This window comes from Pelodiscus sinensis, chromosome 2, assembly GCF_049634645.1.
Source record: "Pelodiscus sinensis isolate JC-2024 chromosome 2, ASM4963464v1, whole genome shotgun sequence".
In the NCBI taxonomy this organism is placed as follows: domain Eukaryota; kingdom Metazoa; phylum Chordata; order Testudines; family Trionychidae; genus Pelodiscus; species Pelodiscus sinensis.
Window position 1 is genome coordinate 58,194,573 of NC_134712.1, and position 20,451 is coordinate 58,215,023.

Here is a 20,451-nt window from a genome sequence, read left to right on the forward strand (position 1 = left end):
GACCTTTCTTTAAATTAGAATAAGAGAAGGTTGCATATCAAATTTGGTAGTCCTAGCTTTTACCGTTCAGGAGGAGTTCTTGAACAAACATGAATGCATGGACAGGCACTCCCACACAAGCTCTCTTAAATATATAGTAGATTTTGCTTAGGTTGTAAGGGGGGAGGAAATGTGGTAGAAAAGTTGCTTATTTTTAGACTAGGTTGAACACCTATTATTGGTGTTTGATTTGAATAAAAGGCAAAAGATAATATCAGTTTGACTTTCATAATTAACCTCCCTTCCCCAAAACAAAAAACCTTATAATTGAGGAAGCTTATCTTCCTCTTTTCCTTACTCCTAATCATTTTTCTGGGGAGTAAGGGAGAAAGTTATTCCTTAGGCTTGTCTATACTCACTGTGCTGCAATTGCATCTGTGCTGCTGTAGTGGTTAGTGAAGCTATCTACACTGATAACAGAGCATTGCCCCTTGTTGTAGGTACTCTAATTCCCAAAGAGCCATGTTAATGGGAGAAGCCCTCCCATAAACTATTTTTGCCTATAGCAGGGGCCAAGTTAGTACTAATGTGTCACTCATCTAGGTGGGCATAGTTATACCAATATACATTTGTGATGTAGACCAAGTCTCAGATTATACATCATATCAGACTGTATTGTAATGTTAGGCAAATACTAAGGGGCAGTGCCCCCTGCTTGCTATGCTTGCCAACTCCCCTCTCTGAGGGTTGGCAGCTCTAGCTTTCCCCCACCCCTGGCTGCCATGGGGCTGGGCCAGGCCTAAGCTGCACCTAGCCTGGCTTTCTCCCTTCGGCCACAGGGAACCCGGATCAGGCTGAGGCTGCAACTGGTCTGAGTCTCTTCCTCTGGCTGTCGGGGGGCTGGGCTGAGGCTGGCCCAGTTCTCTCACTCCAGCCGCCCGAGGGTTAGGCCGGGCCAAGGCTGGCCTGGCTCTCTCTCTCTGGCTGCCACTGGCAGTGGTTGGCGTGGCTTTCTCCCTCCAGTTGCTGAGGGACTGGGCTAGGTTGAGGCCATAGCTGGCTAACTGGCATCCTCCCGTGAGGGGAGAGGGCATGTGGCTCCCAGTCCCATCCCACCAGGGGGGAAAGATACACAGGTGGCAGCTCTGGGTCTCCACGGTGACAGGGGAAGTCCACGTGGCTCTGGCCCCCTCCTGCTACAAGGGGGAAGGCTGCTTCGCTTTCCCCCCACGAGGGGGGAAGGCTGTGTGGCTCTGGCTCCAGTCCCCTGTGTGAGGGGGAAAGGCCACATGTGCCCAGGGCTCTTCCCCCTGGCCACAGAACACTAGGGAGATAAAGGGAAAGAGGAAGGAAAGGGCTGCAGGATGCAGAGTGACATGATGACATGACTCTGTCATCCCTCAGGAAAATCTTTTTTATAGAGAGATACATGGGAGGAAGGCAAATACTTGTTTTTATAGAAATTTTTTTTTTTTAAGTCTGCCTAGGACTGTATTGCATTAATAGTGAACATTTGGCCTCTCCAAAGCTCCATTTCTCTCTCCATTTGTTTTGGTACAAAAGCTGCTCTCACTATATTTTTTGCTATTCCATACTGACAGCTCTTTAATTACAAATTAAGTCAAAGTACATTGGATGAGTCATGAAAAGGAGACTATGTAGAAAGGAAACAAGAACATCCAGGAAGTCCCTTCGATAGCTCAGCTGGTAGAGCGGAGGACTGTAGAGGAGCTGCGGGAATCCTTAGGTCGCTGGTTCGATTCCGGCTCGAAGGAGACATGATTTTGTAATTATACTCTATGCCGAATGTGAGAAATCTCTGTATCGGTAACATTTGCACTAGGCGAGATGTGTTTCCCTCCCCCTGCAGACTGTGGGCTGTTCGCCTGCATTTTGTCCTTAGTCAGTAATAGGTGAGTCCGGATTCCAAGTGATCTGCTCACTCAGGACGCCTCGCACAGGCACATTGAAGGGGGAGAATAAGGCCTTGGGCTGGGAAGCAAGAGCGGCAGCAGCACGTAGCAGAGCCCGTGGGGCTTCTTACAAGCTGCCACTGTTGAACACCGTCAGGCTTGGCGGGAAGAAAAACTCGCTCTCCCAGGATGCAGCGCGCTATGTCCTGCCCCCTTCATCCCTACTGCTCCGGGTCCGCCCCCGTCTGGCTCTATGCCCCGCCCCCTTCATCCCTACTGGTCGCACCCTTTCTCCCTCTGGCGCGGTGCCCCGCCTCGATCGCGTGCGGCTGCCTCAGCCAATGGGGTTGCAGTCCGCGTGCGCAGATTCAAACGGTGGCTCTGGAAGGAGGCTGGGCGCGAGATTCGGCGGCACGGACAAAACCTGTGACGGCAGCGCAGCGGCAGAGGAGGCCGGGCCAACGGGGGACGCAGCTGGGAACAGGGGCCTCGGAACTGGGCAAGAAGCGTCCGCAGCCCCCGATCCTGTCTCCGCAGCCGGGCCGGGCCATGATCTGTGTGCGGGGCGCCGGGCCAGGCCGGGGCTAAGTGAGGTGGACGCGCTGGAGTGTCCGGGAGCGGTAGAGGCAGCCGCCCCCTTTTCTGCTGTGTGACGGGGCGGGCCCCACGGCCGCCACAGACTCCCCGGGGCAGTGTGAGGAGCCCGGGCAGGGAGCCGCGCAGCGCCGTCCCCAGTCCGTCTCCGCCTCCTTCTATGCTGCGCCTCGAGGATGGCGAAGAGACCGCGCAGGTGAGTAACGCCCCCGGCCGGCCGGCCCGCCTGTCCTGGCTCGGGTATCTCCGCGCCTTCGTCCCGGATCCCTGCTCCGATCGCAGCGCTGTTCCCTTCGCCTGCAGGGTCTCTGTCCCCTTTCCCTCTTTGGGACCCTCCCCCGGCTTCGCTCTCAGCTGTGCTACACCCCCACATCCCGCTTCGTCTTTCTCTCCACGCCAGAGGCTCAGGCTCTCCTCCTGTCCGGCCGCCCTTCCTCGTGCTCCACTGTCATTGTCCAGTCCCTCCCCAACGCTGCATGCCCAGAGCTAGATCCCGGCCCCATCATCCCCCCTAAGTCCTGTCACCCACCTGTCGCAACACCGGTGTTCCCCGACTTCTCCATCTTCCCTGTGTGTTGCATCTCACCGGAGTTGCTGCACCCATGTCTTTTCCATGTCGCTCCGTACTACAGACATAAGAGTAACCTCGTCTTCTCTTTCCCCTGGGCTACTAGTTTCTTCCTACACAGTAGTTCTTGCCAGTTTTCCCTTTCTTCTAACTTTCTGGTCCTTTACCTCTCTGACCAACCACGTGGTTTTAATACTTTGACTTCACTAATTCTTATTTTTTTAAAGACTGTGTTTTTAGTCCTGGTACATCCATTGATGGGGGGGGGGGGGGGAAGGTATATGTGATTCTTTCCTGTAGCTGGGAAATCTGTGAGTGAAAGTGCTTATTCAGCTGCAAACATTGAGCTGTTGCAGATTTATCTTCTATTTTGCAGGAGCTTGTGTGTCTCATTTATACTAAAAATCTGGATTTTTAGGAAACTACACTTAGTAATTTAGTTACTACTGTCTTCTGTCTTTCTAGTTGTGGATTTTTGTAGAAAGGGGTTTATGAGATTGATAAAGGAAGAGCAGGGTAAATGGTCAATATTAGTTATGAAAGCTATTAGGTTTTGACCATCTCTATTATTTGGAGACTGCTGTGTATGCATATTGTTCATGGGAGTGAAGAAATTGTAGTTTTGTGGTTGGTACATCAGAATTTCTTCTGTATTTTTCTTCCAGAGGAGATCAGGTTTATTACAAATATACTATAAATTCATAGTTCTTGTGGGAAAACCACAGGAAGGAAAGTAATATGTTTTCCTTGTAATTGTTCAGTTGTTTCAAGGGGAACAAGAAAATCTCATTTGGAGAACTGGGTTTTGCCCAAGAAAGCTCACAATTATATATGTATGTAAATAGGGATGTGAATGACTAGTCTATTATCCGATAAGCAAAAGCTTATTGGATAGTTGATACACTAGTCCAGTGTTTCTCAACTAGAGGTATGAGTACCCTTAGGGGTACTTGAGACAAGTTTGGGGAGTATGTCAACACAACTGAAATTTGGAGAAAACTGAATTTTTGTTTTAAGTTTTACAGCACTTTATTATTTTTGTGCTTTTTACAGCCAAAAATTTCATCGCCTGCCCGGCTACAACTAAGCTGTTTAAACAAATGTGTCGCAATGGGGAAAAAAATGTGTAAGTCTGAAAACTATAGGTATTGGGGATACTTATAATTATTTTTTTTAAAGATACTTAAAAAAAAAAAAAAGGTTGAGAAACACTGGACTAGTTGACTGGTCACTTCCCCTCCCTTGCTGCCTCTCAGAAAGAGGCAGTGTGGGGGAGGAGTACTTCGAAGTGGCAGTGCCGTTAAAACGCCGCATGCTGCTGGGGAGTCCCCTGCTGGCCCGGCTGCATACAGTGTTTCAAGGTAGCAGCACTGCATGGAGCCTGGGGTCTGCCGCTTTGAAATACCATGTACAGCTTGAGTTCCCACCTGGTCCTGCTCTGCATACAGCGTTTAAGAGCAGCAGTGCTGCATGGACCCTGGGGACAGCTGGACACTCTGAGTCCCCAGCTGACCCCGGCCTCCATGTGATGCTGCCACTTTGAAATGCTGCAGGTGGCCTGAGGCCAGCAGGGGACTGCTTTAGTCCCCTGTGCTCCTTGCAGCTCTTTCGCCTTTGAAGTGTAGCCCTGGGCCAATTAATCTAAATTTAACATTTCTAGTGTGTAACAAAAGTTAACAAATATGTGTGTGTATAATGTGTGTGTGTGTGTGTGTGTATTTATTTTATTTATGTATTGTATATGTTTGTTAGGCCTGTGGCACCTTAGTGACTACTCGTTGTTTGGAAACTAGAGAGGATCAGCTACCTTAATGTAGGTAACATGAGACATTCCAGCTACATATTGCACCCAGAATGCCATCTGGAGCATCTCTCTTTAACCAATACAAGTTGGTCCATTAAAAGTTATGACCTCATATTACCTTGTCTTTCTGGAGTCAGGAGCTAAGGAAGACTTACTAGTCTTTCTGGAAGTGCCAATATTGCTGTCAATGAATATTGAGCTGTGAAGAATTCACATTTCTTGCTAGATTATTAAAATAGGTGTGCATAGACGATGAGCTCATTTGGTACATTCTGGTTACAGCAGAACAAAAAGAAAGTGTTGGTATATACAGGCAGTCCCTGGGTTACGTACAAGATAGGGACTATAGGTTTGTTCTTAAGTTGAATTTGTATGTAAGTAGGAACTGGCTCCAGATTCAGCTGCTGTCACTAAAACTGACCAGGGGCTGACTACAGGAAGCAGGAGGCAGAGTTGCTCTGCCCCCAGCTTCCTGGAATCAGCCTGATCAGTTTCAACAGCTGCTGAATCTGGAGCCTGGGACAGAACAGCAGGGGCGCTGCCCGGTAGGTTCCCACAGGACCAACCCGGCAGCACCCCAGCTGCCCTACCTGAGGCGTCCTGCAACAAAAGCCTGGTCTGCTGGGGGGGGGGGGGGGGCGGCGCACTAGCTGTGCCCCCTCCCCCCCAGCAGACCAGGGAGACCCGAGCAAAGCCGCACAGGCGGAGGGACCCCGCTGCCCGTGCGGCTTTGCTCCTGTCTCCCTGGTCTGCTTGGGGGGGTCCAGCAAAGCCGCTGGACCTCCCCCCCCCTCAGCAGACCAGAGACACCCAAGCAAAGCTGTCGCCTGGGCGGCTTTGCTCGTTTGCCCTGGAGCAAAGCCGCCCACGCAGCGGGACCCCCGCCGCCTGCCCGGCTTTGCTCCTGTCCCCCTGGTCTGCTGGGGGGGTCCAGCGGCTGCTGAAACTGACCAGGGCTATAGGTGGAGCTGGGGACGCGTCTGGGCTGTGCAGACCAGGGGGACGGGGAGCAAAGCAGAGCAAAGCGGCGGGACACGCGGACAGCCCAGACGCAACTGGGCTGTCCGCTGCCCACGTGCTCCGCCGCTTTGCTTCGTCTCCCTGGTCTGCTGGAGACCAGGGAGAGGGCCCCGTTCGTAACTGCGGATCCGACGTATCCGCGTAACTCGGGGACTGCCTGTACTCTCTTCTGTCTCTGAAATGTAAACACTAGATCTTAAGGGGTTTTGGGCTTTGTAGAATGCATTTATCTTTCTGTAGAACTTTCAAGTGAAGAGTTCTTAACTGTCACTGTAGGTAGGGCTGTGTGTTTTATGCACTTCTGTGAAATCCACTGCTGGCTATGATATTGTGCTCCATTTCCACAATCTCGATATTAATTGAAAAAAAATCCTCTTAGCACATGGGAACTACCCTATTTATCTCAGTGATGTTAATTCTGAATTTCAATTATGACAGTTCAGATGTAAGGATTGTGTATTATTTCAGTGCTAGCTGTTTTAATAGAAACACCCAACTAATGTAGTTGTATAATTCCACTCTCCATCACATCTGGTGCCAGCTGTGCCCTAACCACTTGCCAAAACATCCAGCTTATACTCTTAGAAACTTCTCTCTCATGTGACTTTTGTGTTTCTTAAAAACAAAAAGACATCTGCCTTTTGAGGTCTGTTAAGAATGTAGGGTAGTGTAAAATATACCACGTTTTTCAAATAACAACTGATTATATTCATTTTCATATTTCATTTAGGAAAACATATTTTAAAAAATACTAGCATTTCCCATCCCATTGTGACAGTAGATGTACATGTGGCCTCCTCCCTCCCCGCTGTTCCTGGAGGCAGGGAGGCTTGGGCCGCGTGGCCACTTCCTTACCCACTGCTCCGGGGCCACGGAGGATTGAGCCACGTGTCCTCTTCCCTCCCCGCTGCTCCTGGTGGGGAGGGGTTGAGGCCGTGCATCCTCTTCCCTCCCCACTGATCTGGGGATTCTGGGGTGCGCGCTCTCCCCCTCCCCACCAGGGAGGTGTACAGCTCCTCCTCCTCCCCTCCCCGTGGTGGGGGCAGGGCTATAGGTGGAGCTGGGGGCCTGCCTTTCCCTAGAAACTTCTCAAATGTTCTCTGTGACCGACAGTGTGATGGACGTCCCTCCTTTTGTAATAGTATACATCAATGTTTCTCAACCAGTTGAGAAACACTGGTGTATACTATACTAAATCTGGGGGTATGTCAACACAACTGAAATTTGGAGAAAACTGAATTTTTGTTTTAAGTTTTACAGTGCATTATTAGTTTTGTACTTTTTACACCCCAAAATTTCATCACCCGCCTGGCTATGATTAAGTTGTTTAAACAAATGTGTTGCAGTGGTAGGGGAAAAAAATTGTGTGTCTGAAAACTGTAGGTACTGGGGGTACTTATAATTTTTTTTAAAAGGGGTACTTTATAAAAAAAGGTTGAGAAACACTGGTGTAGATGTCAAAATCACTAGACTAGATTGCCACAGCAACCAGAAACTATGGTGTTGTATAGTTTTTGTCAGGCTTTCCACAATGTACTGATCCAATCTGCAGGTGGTCTTAGCACAAAGCTTTCTGTTCTTTCAAGTCAGAATAATACTTTAAGGGGTTAATATTAAAGGCTAATATGTCCTGTTCATTGTAAACCATTTCACTAGTGAGATGTTTGATAACTTATCAATATTTTAAAAATTAATGTTCGTAAAATAATCATTCAAATGTGTAAGGCATTTAAAGGATGCATTTTTTATGTTGAAAATGAGAGAAAGTTAGATTCACTGTACTGTAACATAATTGGGAGAAATACATACTGTTTTATTATTGTCTGTTACATCTGAATCAGGTAATGAATTGGCCCTTTTTGATAGTCTGCTCTTTGTAATAGCTTCAGAGTCCTTTTTCCAGTTGTTAACTTAATTTTGGTCCACTATACAGTGCTTAAATCCCAGAGCTCAAGTTGATGTAGTATAACCACATCGAGACAACTGAGTTGTAAATTTAAGTGTATTTTGTGGCTTGCTTGAGGTGAAAAAGGGAAGTATAATATCAACATGTGATTGCTCAGCCTGTGTGTGAAGAGGTGGAGTATATGTAGGGGTTGTGATGTGGGCAGGAAGAAAAGAGAAATTAAGACTTGTGGTACAGCTTTCAAAAGCACTTAAGTGTCTTAGGAGCCTAAATACCATTGCAAATGAATATGCTTAAGTTGAAAGTCAATGGGACTTACAACTTTCAACAGAACGTATCCCAAACATTTTTTTCTTCACTTCGGGTACAACTTTCCGAATGACCGAAGTGAATTAGGTTTCAAATTCCCATTGACTTTGAATATATGTACTTTTTTGTGTATTTGACTTTTTTGGGACTTAAAATGCAAAACTTTCAAAAGTGTCTATCTTTTTATATACTGAATATTTCTTATTATAATAGAATTGAAAAACAAATAAGGAACGTCATTATCATTTTACAGTGATGACTGTACTGAGTATAATGTACTTTCATAAGTAGTGGAAAGGAATTTCTGTAGATCATTAAGCATGAACATTTGTAATTAAAAAATCAAGGTATGTAGTGACAAATTAAAAGGGGAAAATAATGCTGCCGTAAAAGAGCAGGGGAAAGAATGAGTTTAACCATTACACACTTGGCTACGTCTACACTGGCGCGTTCTCACACAAAAACTCTTTTGCGGAAGAGTTCTTCTGCAAAAACTCTTCCAGAAGAGAGCATCTACACTGGCATGTACTTTTGCGCAAGAGCATCCATGCCAGAGTAGACGCTCTCTTTCGCAAGAAAGCTCTGATGGCCATTTTAACCATAGGGCTTTCTTGTGCAAGAAATTCATGTTGCCTGTCTACACTGGCCTTTTCTGGAAGAGCTCTTGCGCAAGAGGGCTTATTCCTAAGCAGGAGCGTCAGAGTTCACGTGCAAGAAGCCCTGATTTTATACATTAGTGTGTCAGTTTACTTGAGCAAGAACACATGGCCAGTGTAGACAGGCAGCAAGTTTTTGTGCAAGAGTGGCCATTTTTGCGCGAGATCGCACCAGTGTAGACACAGCCACTTTTGTGTGCTCCTATGTGTAACTGAGCTTGTTTGCAAAGTTAAGGTTGTGAAGTATTATGCAACTTCTCCAGTAGATCGAGCATACTGGAGGCACCTGTTTCTGCCATTCCTGTCCTCTGATTATCAGGTAAGGAGCTCAGCATTGTAGTTTCAGTTCTGTCTGCTTGCTCAACTATATTCTGTTCATCTGAAATCCTAATTTGTCTTTAGTTCTCGTGCCTTTATTTTTGAAAGGAACCCCTACTCAGGGCCTCAATTTGACTTCTCAAGATTCAAGATTCCATCGTTTTTTCTTTTACTTGACATTTTCCCTTCCTTCAGTTTGTCCCTATATAAGGGTGTATATTATATTTTTTTTTCTGCCTCCTGCTTTTAGATGGTGAATTATTCCTCTCTAGCCCTTCCATTCTAATACGCACAGTAAGAAGATTCAGGCCTTGTTGTGAGCTCTGATACACTACTTGTAGCAATCATTTTATCTAGGTTCTGATAGTGACATTGTATAGCAGAATCTATTTTTGAGGGTCTGGTTTTAGTGTGCACAAAAGGATTTAAAAAAAATTGAATCTAGAACACATTTCTTCCACTAACATCCTTAAATTAAACAAAACTTGGGACCTGCCTTAACTGATAGTGTGACTGTCAGATACTCTGTTAATTCCCAAGTGTATTGAAAATGCATTCTCTTTAATTGGTGTTTTAGCCTTGGACTTGCACTTATGTATATCAAAGTACATGTCATGATCAGTGTACCCTCTAAACAGCGCGGAAGCTCAGCTTCACAGGTGATTAATCAGCCCCACCAAGTCATTGAGCTCTGTGCACAGAGAGAGCCCTGAGCCTCTAACTGAGTGGAGCTGATTAATCACCCATGGAGCTGATTAATCACCCATGAAGCTGTGCTGCTGTGCAGATTAAAAAGAACACTGGTCATGGTATGTGCGTGTGAATTAGAAAAATTGAAACATGATATTAATCTATAAGCTTTGTAAAATTGACTATGTTCCATGTGGGGTTTATTACTTACTTTTGAGGCATAGGATGTGAGTCATTTCTGGAGGACGAGTACTATATTTAATAAAGCAATCGTCTGATGTTATGTTCCTACAAATTTTATACTTCATTATAGGTTTCTTCCAGAGATGCATTGGACGCAGAGTTTACAACCAAAATCCTCTCTGGTTTCTTGAACTAATGGTGATGATCAGTATTAATTCAAAATGTATTTCTGCTTTGTTTAAATTATTCTGTTTGTACACTGCAGTGAGGAAGAAGATGATGACCTTCAATATGCAGATCATGATTATGAAGTACCACAGCAAAAAGGGTTGAAGAAGATATGTAACAGAGTAAAATGGACACGTGATGAGGTAACACTTGTCTCGGTTAGCTTTACTTTTTTTGATCATATCAAAATGCTATATTTCTCAACTGATATTATGTCTTTACAGGATGACAAGCTAAAGAGGCTGGTAGAACAAAATGGTACAGATGATTGGACTTTCATTGCTAGTCATCTACAAGTAAGTGTGAAGTATAACTTTAATTAAAAAGTGTCTATCATGATGATATCTATGTCTAACTTGCAGATGACTCGCTATAAAGCAGTTTATATGGGGAGACATACATGATTGCTATGTTTGATTATTCTGTGGTAACGCATAGCTTGGGCTGGGCCTCAAGGCTAATTGAATAAGACCAAGGATTTGACTTCCTATACATTTCAGGAGTGAAGCCAGCAGCTTGTGAAGCACCAATGTCCTATGTTCATGTCTACCATTATATCTGAAGTGGGTTGCTGCATTTTGAATCGTTTGCTATCTTCATGTAAGATTACAGTCAAGTCAGTGCTGTAGATTGAAGTAATTTAACCAAGAGGTGATAAAAGTGCAGATCAAGCAAACTTCTCCCTTCTTTCCTTTCGCATTTGAAAGGTTAGTTTTTTGGCCAAATGAGGATTTCTTATCACTGTGGCAATCTGTGTCTGGGAGCAATGTGGAGATTAGCATGAATTTAGGGCTTTGTACCAATTTGGCAATCTGTGGCCTTGCTCCTTCAGTTGATGAGATTAGAATAATGTCCAATTTCTGACTTACCCCTGCCCTTCCTACTAACCCCCACTTCTTTTGTGAAGCTGAGTGTAACTTACTAGCTTTATCTATCTTAGGATCTGTTCCATGCATTGGGATATAGTGGTGGGCTGCATTAACAGAGAATAACTGCCACATGCATACTGATGGCACCAAAGTCTATGCTGTCCTATTTTTCCCAAGTTTCCTCATGAAAAAGAGAGGGGGAGGGAGAGTTTTGATTCTTACGGGCTGTGTTGTGATGGGTCTGCTTGAGGTAGAGCTGGTGTTCATCTTGGTATTGGGATCTGTGTGGTCATCAAATGATTAAAGAATGAGTACTTTGTGAATTTCTTCTCTATGATATTGCATGTTAAAAGCACCACATGGACACTGGTGTCAAGTGACAGATGTATACAATACCATAAGCTTAGGGTAAATCTACACTGCAGCTAGAAATAAGCCTCCCAATCCAGGTAGACAGACTTGCATTACAGGGCATGAGCCAACGCATTAAAATTGCCGTGTTGATATTGTGGTTCAAACTGGCATTCAGGCTGTGAAACCCACTTGACTCTCTAGGCTTTGGATTCAGAACTGCAACAGTCACATGACTATCTTTAACATGCTAACCTGAGGCCCACTAATGTGAGTCTATAAGGCTGGAAGGCTTGCTCTCAGTTGCAGTATAGACATATCCTTTGGCACTTGTTTCCTGCCCAAGGATAGAAAGGTTGTCCTCCAGTGCCGGAAGGGTTGAATTTGTGAGGTACTTTTCAGTAATCTGATTGTGGTGGGTCAAGGATGATGATTACGATGCTGTTGGAATTCGGGTGCCATTCTCAGTGTCTTCATCAAGAAAATGAGGGATTGGAATATATTCAATAAGAGGAAAGGTTATTGGTGCCAAGAGCAGATTTCAAGGTTGACCAATCCTTGGCCTTCTAAAGTGAATATAATAGTTAAACCTTTTGAAAACACTGATGTTTTTAGTTATATTGCTAATGGGAGAGTGGCACTGTATGTGAAAGAAAGCATAGCATCAAATGAAGTAAAAATCTTAAATGAACCAAACTGTACAATAAAATATAGATAGTAATTTCATGCTTGAATAATACGAGTATAGTGGTAGAGATATATTACTGACCAGGATGGTGTTAGTGACTTTGACATGCTCAAGGACATTAGAGAGGCTATTCAAAATCTCAGTTCTGTTCAAAAGCCATTTTAAATATCCCCATATTGACTGCTATATCTTGTCCCAGGATGGGATGCAGAGAGAATGTTTTTTGATGCCTTACATGTCTGCTTTTTGGAGCAGCTAATCCTGGAACTCATAAGAGAAGAAGCAGTTCTTGATTTTGATCTTTGTGGAGTACAAGCTCTTGTCCAAGAGGTGAATACAGTGGAACTGCTTGGTAATAGTGACCATAACATAATAAAATTTAATATGGAGGACAGAAGGGGGTGGAGAAAAAAACAAAGCAGCTCAACATAGTAACATTTAATTTCAAAAAGGGGAATTATACAAAAATTAGGAAGCTAGAGAAACACATTCAAAAGTATGGTTGCAAAAGTGAAATGCCTGCAAGATGTATGGAAACTTTTTAAAGACACCATAACAGAAGCTCAATTTAGCCCAAAATAAAAAACATAGTAAAAAGATAAAGTGCTACTGTGGCTAAAACCAAGTATAAGAAGCAGTTAGAAGTGAAAAGGCATCTTTAAAAGGTAGAAGTGTAAAATTATAATGGGGAAGGACAAAAAAAGCATTTGAAGAACAACTACACAAACATTCAAAGTAACAGCAAAAATTAAGTAAATCAAAAGCAGGAAACCTATTAAACAACCGGTGGGGCTATTGGATGATCAAGATGCTAAAGGAGCATTAAAAAAGATAAGATAATTGTGGAGAAACTACATGAATTCTTTGACAGGTTTTGGAAGGATAGCTGTGTTAGTTTGTATCTGCAAAAACGAGGAGTCCTGTGTACCTTAAAGACTGACAGTTTTATTTGGGTATAAGATTTTGTGGGCAAAGATGCATTGCATTTGACAAAGTGGGCCTTTGCCCATGAAAGCTTATGCCCAAATAAATGTCAGTCTTTAAGATGCCACATGACTCCTCATGAATTCTTATAATCAGTCATTACCACTGATGATGTGAGGGAGATTCCTTAAAGTAGGCCATGGGCCAGCTTTGGGAACGCTGCTAGTGGGCCTGCACGGCGTTTTTTACTAAAAACATAGCCATGGAGACTTGTGGCTCCCATTGGCTCCGATTCACTCTTCCCAGACAAAGGGAGCTGTGGGAAGTGGCGTGGCTTGGGCCACCACTCACTGTGGCTCCTATTGGGTGGAATCGGCAAACTGGAGTCAATGGGAGGGGTGAGGCTCCATGGCTATGGACCCTTTAAGTAAACAAAGTGACATGGGCCTGCTAGTGGCTTTCCCAAAACAGGCCCATGGCCCTCTTTGAGAAACACTGCCCTAGTTTCAGGCTTTCTTTCTCTAGATCATAACGGTTGGCTCACAGCCTCAATCTTTGGAATGTATACTTCCACATAATGTAGCTGTGTTACCCAGCACTAGGAAATTCCTCATATTTGTCTCAGAAAGCTGACATTGTCAGTATATGATACTCCCCTTTAACCTGATGCTGCGACCAGATGGGCTCTGGGCCCCAGTTGGGGGCATGTTGGCCAGGCTTCATTTTTAAATAAAGTAAAATATTATGTCCAACACAAAATGTTTCAATATTTTATTTATGGCAGGGTGGGGAACTTTTTTGGGTCAGGGGCCACTGACCCACAGAAAAATCAGTTGGGGGCCACAAAAGTGAGAAGCAAAAAACCCCCCAACCCTTACTGATGTGACTCCCTATTGAAACACTTCACTCCCCTGGTGCTCCAGCTCCATAGTTGGGGGAAGGGCAGGGAGGGCTGAGGTTCAAGGCCTCAGGCCAGATTTACTCTTTTGGGGTTCCAGGGTTTGTGGATTTTGTGGGCCCCCCCACTAGGCTTTGCATTGGGGCCAAAAATGAGTGTGTGGGACAAGGATGCCAGTGAATGGGAGAGGGGCAGGAGGTAGGAGTATAGGAGGGGGGTGAGGGTGCAAGGTCTGGGCAGGGGGCAGGAGCAGGCTGGGGTCTGGCTGTCTGGTCAGGGAGCGGGGGAAGGGATTGGCCCAGGGGCTGGGGACAAATGGGATTTTGGGCAGGAGGCAAGGGGTGTCTGGCCAGGGGGCAAGGAGTGTCTGGCTGGGGCCAAGGAGCAGAGGGGGATTTTAGCCAGGAGACTGGGGGGGATTTTGGACAGGGAGCAGGCTGACAGGTCAGGGAGCAGGGGGGGATTTTGGTCGGGGGACTGGGAACAGGCTGTCTGGCCGGGTGGGGTTAGTGAGAGTAGGTGTCTGGGCATGGGAAGGGGGGGGCACTTGTTTTCATGCTGTGTGGCAAGCACCATGTAACATGCCTCCTACTGTTCCCGTTCCCTGGCAGGAAGCCTCTGGGAAGGGTTGGCAGTGGAGGCTGCAGTAAGTGTGTCCTGAGGGAACAAATGAGCAGTACACAAGGTGCCATCTTTGGTTCCTGGTTTCCCACACGCTGGAGGAAAGGAAAATACTGTCGTGCCCAGTCATTTTTAGCTCTGCTTTGTTCCCCACATGCCGGATCTGGCAGGGAACCTCGGGATTTTCTTCTCACTGCTGGCGTTCCACTGTTGTGGAGGCCGTAAGGCTGTAGTGCCAGCGCTGGCTCCCTGCTGCAGGGAAGCATGGGGCTGTTGAGTTAGGGCTCCATAAGAGCCATATCTGACTCCCTAGAGCAGTGTTTCCCAATTTTATTTGGCCACAAAACGCTTTTAAACTCAAAAGAATTTCACGGAACCCCTAATAAACAGTCTTATTTATGGAGCTGAAAAAGTAGACCACAAATAAGTAAGGATAGTAATAAACAAATGCTAAACAAGGTCATGAGATCAACATTTAGTTTAATTGCACATATTTAAAAACAAAAATCACATTTATTGTGTTCAAAAAATAAAGCTAAAAAACTAATATGCATTATATTGGCAGTTTTCAATGCAAACAGTGATTTTTTTCTTAAGGATGTTAAAATGCCATTAATTGACTAGTCAATAGGTACTTCTGCATTCCTCCTTTGAAATGTACAAGAGCTCCTCCTGGGGCTCTTGTACATTTCAAAGGAGGAATGCAGAACTCCGCATACAGCCTGGGCCAGGGGGAAGTCCTGTTGACTCGGGGCTGCATGTGGTATGCCTACTTTGAAATGCACAAGAGTCCCCAGTGGGAGCTGTTGTGCATTTCAAAGCCAGGAACTCAGGTCCCCTGCTGACCCTAGGCTCCATGCTATGCTGCATGCCACTAGGAGCCTGGGGTCAGCTGGGGAGTCCCCAGCTCACCCCAGGCTCCACTTCCTCTTCAAAACGCGCAGAGGCGGCATTGCAAAGGAGCAGTGGAGCTTGGGATCAGCTGAGGACTCCCCTGCTGATCCCGGGCTCCACACGGTAATTTTCTCACGGAACCCTTATTTTCACTTCACAGAACCCCAGGATTCCGCGGAAGACCATTTGGGAAACACTGCCCTAGAGAGCCATATTTGGCTTGCAAGCTATAGGTTGCCAACACTTGTTCTAGACTCTGAGTCCACCTTCAGATGGTCCTGTTTGTCACTCACCTGAGTGGAATACATGTTTGCATCCACATGAAGAAAAAGTTCTTCAAAATACGGGTGCAGATGTGTATTCTATGGCCCACCCTTGATCTCTTCAGATATTCTTTCTTGTGCAAAGGAACTGAGGATGGATGAGGGCAGTGTTGCCTTTATTAGGGATGTTAAAAAGCATTTATTTTTGTAAACACATTTACATGCAGTGGTCAGATGGGAGCCAGCTTTTAAACCGGCCACCTGCGAGCACCAGCTCCTATCTTCTGTTCCCTTGCCATACTCGCATGCTGCTGCCTCTGTATTAGAGTATGCAGTGTTGGGGGTGAAGGAGGAGGCTCCATGGGAGCGGAAATGTGTGGGGCGTACTGGCTCCTGCCTGCCCCCACACACTGCTGCCTCTGATAGAAGCAGCAGTGTGGTGGGGAAGGGCAGTTGGCTCAGTGTACCGGGGAGCCAGCTTGAAATCCGGCATCCCCTGTGTTCCAGCTCCTACCTCCCCATGGTGCTGCCTCTGAAACATCAGCAGTGTGTGTGTTTAAAAGTGAGATAACCGTGTACACGGGTACACGTTCACATCCCTAGCCTTTATATGATCTCTAGTGGGCCCACAAGCACATAAAGTGAGCGTGTGCTACCTTAAAAGGTGCTACTGTGGTTAAAAAAAGTCTTTAGATTTTTGTGTGTAAGTTAGCAGTGTACTGCACTGGAGTGCATATTTGCATCTACATCTCAAAGAACAAGTACAAAATGGGTAAGTCTCTTTTTCTTAATGAAAATAACTATTACAGAGGTTAGAAAGGTCAGTGATTAAATCTTTTCTACTCTGGAACAATTTTGTTTAGTTCTAATTACCTATAGTTTGTTGTTTAGTTTTACATTTGGTATCAGTCAAAAATACTGCACTCTGCAAGGAAAATGGTCTGGAAAACTATCTAATAAAGATAATCTTTAGCAAAATCATTTTTAAAAACTGTTTCAGAATCGTTCGGATTTTCAGTGCCAGCATCGCTGGCAGAAGGTTCTGAACCCAGAATTGATTAAAGGTCCCTGGACTAAAGAAGAGGATCAGAGGGTATGGAACCTATTTCACATTGTATTTGTTTATTTTTTAACTGCAGCAAAAATACATCAAAGCTTCTTTCTGTGTTACCTCTTCCCCAGTCCTACCATCAAGGTTTTGGCATTTCAGCTCCCACATAACACACACAAGCTAGTTCAGTGTGTTATGCTGGATATGTGCTGCTGCCCTGGATGACATAAAATGTCAGACCTGCTCAAGTTTTTATCATTTCTGTTTGCTAGTTGAACAGTTTCTCTAAATCTCCGGGTAAAGGAGAACTTTGTTTTTGGAACTAACATTCATAGGCCATAATCTGACCTGGTTGATACCTTGTACTCCCTCAGATCACCAGACTGAACAGGTGACCTACCATAATGAGGGAAAATGGATTTGTATTAGTCCTCTACACATTGACATCCCTACACTATTAATTGATAAGCCTGGGGTTATCGGTTAATCCTTTTGACTACATGTACTCTTCCCTCCCTCCCCCCTGCACTGTATCAGAGGCAGCAAGTGGGGGGAGGCAGAGGCCCGTGCCTGTGAGGAGCCAGCTTTTAATCCAGTTCCCCACAAGCACTGGATTCTGTGGAGTCCTCTCTCCCCTTTTCCCCCCTCCTCCACCCCACGGTGCTGCCTCTCTATCAGGATCACCAGTGTGGGAGTGGGCAGGAGGGAGCCAATACGCACGGGGAACTGGCTATGAAGTTGGCTGTCGACGCATGCCGTCTCCGTGGAGCTGCCTCCCGGCCACAATGCCAGTGCACCTTCTGTCTGCAGAGAGCTCAGAGGGCTCCCTCAGACTGCTGCCACCACCTCTCGGACTGGCTCCCCTCACAGAAGCATCAGTGTGGGATAGGGGGGGCTCCTTGGGAGTATCGAATACCCATGTAACCATTAAAATTTGATGAGGTTACACAACTATTCAGTTACATGCTATCTAACATCGCTAGTTTGTATTCTTTTGTGAAAGAGGCTTATAAGGCTTTAAAAAAAAATCAAAACCCTCTTCTTTTTCCATCTGTTAAATATAATATTATATCACATCTTCTCTATTTTCTGTGAAAACAGAACTGGAAAACTAAGAGGATTCACGTAACAGATACTAAACAAATGAAACATGAGTGAGAGTGGAAACTGGTTTTATGCAGACTGTTTAAAAAGGGGAAAAGACACCCTCCTTTTAAACAGTTGGAATAGAAAATCATTCTATACCTGCTTTACTTGCCTAATATCTCATGATGATGATCTCAGTTCTTCGGTTACATTTAGCCCTCTAGGAAAAACAGACAAGATATTTCATTACGTATGTTTAGAACAAGCAGTGCCTGTGCACAGTCTTCTTCACAAGAAATAAAGAACCATAGAATTGGAGGAATGCTCGAGAGGTCATCTAGTCTGGTCCCTTGCACTCAAGGTAGAACTAAGTATTGTAGACCTTTCCTGACATGTATTTGTCTAACCTGCTCTTAAAAATCTGTGTTGGAAATTCCACAACCCCATTAGGCAATTTATTTCAGTGCTTAGCTACCCTGACAGGAAGTTTTTCCTAACATCCAACCAAAACCGTCTTTTGAGCCAGTTGCTTCTTATCCTATCCATGGACATTAATTAGAACAGTTTACCTCCCTCCTCCATATAACAAGCTTTTAAATACTTGAAAACTGTTATGTCCCCTTTGAGGTGTTTTCTTCAGACTAAACAATCCAAGTTTCTCAATCTTCTCTCAAGGTCCTGTTTTCTAGACCTTTTAATCATTTTATCAAGTAATTTAAGTATTTCTGTGTGTGAGTTGGCAGTTGATACTGAAATCTAACTTGGTTAGCATATACTTTTCTACAGCTAGTATTTCTTTGACAACATAGTCTTTTTAACTTTAGGAGCAGAATTTTATACATAATTCTGTAACCTGGACTCCTTTCAATGACTATCAGGGATCGTCTATCCACACATTCTCTAATCCTTAATTTTTAATATATATGTTTTATTATTCATCTCTTTTCCAATGTTAATTTCACAAGTGCTCTGTTTGAAAAAATTGGATTTGAAATCCTATTATACTAAATGGTCTACCATTGCTACTGTTTGATTTTTGTTCCAGGTTATTGAATTAGTTCAGAAGTATGGTCCAAAACGTTGGTCTCTAATTGCAAAACACTTAAAAGGGAGAATAGGCAAGCAGTGCAGAGAGAGATGGCATAATCACCTCAATCCTGAGGTAAAGAAATCTTCATGGACAGAAGAAGAAGACAGAATAATCTATGAAGCTCACAAACGTTTGGGAAACCGATGGGCTGAAATTGCAAAACTTCTTCCTGGAAGGTGCTTTTCAAATTTTTTTTTTTTTTTAACTAAGCATAAATTCCAGTCATTACATGGATTTTGGAAAGACCTTGTAACTTTGTAAAGATTATCTAAATGTAAACAAAAAAAATTCACATAAATTCATTGTCTCCCTATGGATTTTTCGGTATTTGCCAAAATTTAAGTTTACCTAACCCTCCTCCCCAAACAAATAAAATAAACCAGTCACCCTAAAAACCAAGCTTATGTCTTCTAGTTAAAGATAACTCTCATCTTTAAACCATGTTTTTCTCTCTGTTGGCAGATCCACAAAAACGTAATCAGCTGGAGTAATATGAGCTTCCTCCATATATATTGTTCAAATAACAACACTGTTAACCATTACTAATACAATACCATACCCATCTCATCCTGAATTTTTTCCCCATCTCTTGTTAAGGAATACTGCAAGGCAAAATGTAGGAGATTTTAGATCTAAAAAATGGCTAAAGTTCTGCAGGAGTTAAATTGTGGGTGTGTTTTTCTTACAGTTTTATATTTGATAAATAAGAGATGAAAACAGTATGGTCCTATAACATATTCAGCTGTTGAGGTTGTCCAAACAAGAAAAAAGATATTCATCACAAGTTAGGGAAGTGGTGAAATGTATGTGGTAAATGAAGAAAATTGTTGGTGTTATTTATAAATGTTTGCAATGTGGTGATTTTGTAAAATGGTGTAATTTACATTATTAAAAATGGCTCTTGAAATACAGAAACCAAGTTATCTTCCTACAATATTATTTTATTTTAGGACAGACAATTCAATAAAAAATCATTGGAATTCCACTATGCGAAGAAAAGTGGAACAAGAAGGATACTTACAAGATGGAATCAAGACTGAACAGCCTAGTTCATCAAAACTTCAGCACAAACCTTGTGCTACTGTAGACCATTTACAAACCCAGAATCAGTTTTACATACCTGTTCAGGCACAAGTAAGTTTTTTAAATGTACATGCCAAAATTTATTCATTGCAGTATATATTTCTTCTTTACTGTGGGCATATTATAAAATAGAAGTTAGCCTCTGAAGAGGCCACCTGTCAACTTAATTTTGACGTAAATTATATTTGTTAAAGGAAATCGTAAAAACCTAATATCAATAGAACTGTTTCCTTGATTTGTTTTAAATTCATTGTGGCAGTTGTTTTCCAACTAAAATTTCCCTGCAGAGTTCCCCACTCAAACCCTGCAAATCCTAAAAATTTGAAAGTGCAATTAATTGACTTTCATTTTTGTTTTCACACTGAGTGAACTGCAAAGTAGAGAAGCAGATTGTTTTAAATTATATCAAGTTTTAGTAACATAGGTACATAATTTTTTTTAAAACTGAATGTTACTTTAAAATGT

The 20,451-nt window shown here is 43.9% G+C and overlaps 1 protein-coding gene and 1 non-coding gene across 4 annotated transcripts in view; both read left to right on the forward strand.

The window, feature by feature from the left end:
* Positions 1-1,668: 1,668 nt before the first annotated feature.
* On the forward strand, positions 1,669-1,754 carry TRNAY-GUA (transfer RNA tyrosine (anticodon GUA)). The gene is given in 2 exon segments: positions 1,669-1,705; positions 1,719-1,754. It is a non-coding gene; the product is annotated as a tRNA-Tyr (tRNA).
* A 499-nt stretch (positions 1,755-2,253) lies between these two features.
* The window catches only part of MYBL1 (MYB proto-oncogene like 1), a 35,245-nt gene continuing 17,047 nt past the window's right edge, over positions 2,254-20,451 (forward strand). For 2 of the 3 annotated variants that reach the window (XM_006131469.4, XM_006131470.4), the window contains exons 1-6: positions 2,254-2,682; positions 10,206-10,311; positions 10,393-10,464; positions 16,677-16,769; positions 18,859-19,079; positions 19,854-20,037. In XM_006131469.4, the coding sequence (XP_006131531.2) occupies positions 2,663-2,682; positions 10,206-10,311; positions 10,393-10,464; positions 16,677-16,769; positions 18,859-19,079; positions 19,854-20,037 (696 nt within the window). In that variant the 5' untranslated portion in view covers positions 2,254-2,662. The remainder of the gene's footprint in view (positions 2,683-10,205; positions 10,312-10,392; positions 10,465-16,676; positions 16,770-18,858; positions 19,080-19,853; positions 20,038-20,451) is intronic. The other variant, XM_075920605.1, reaches the window with a different exon arrangement.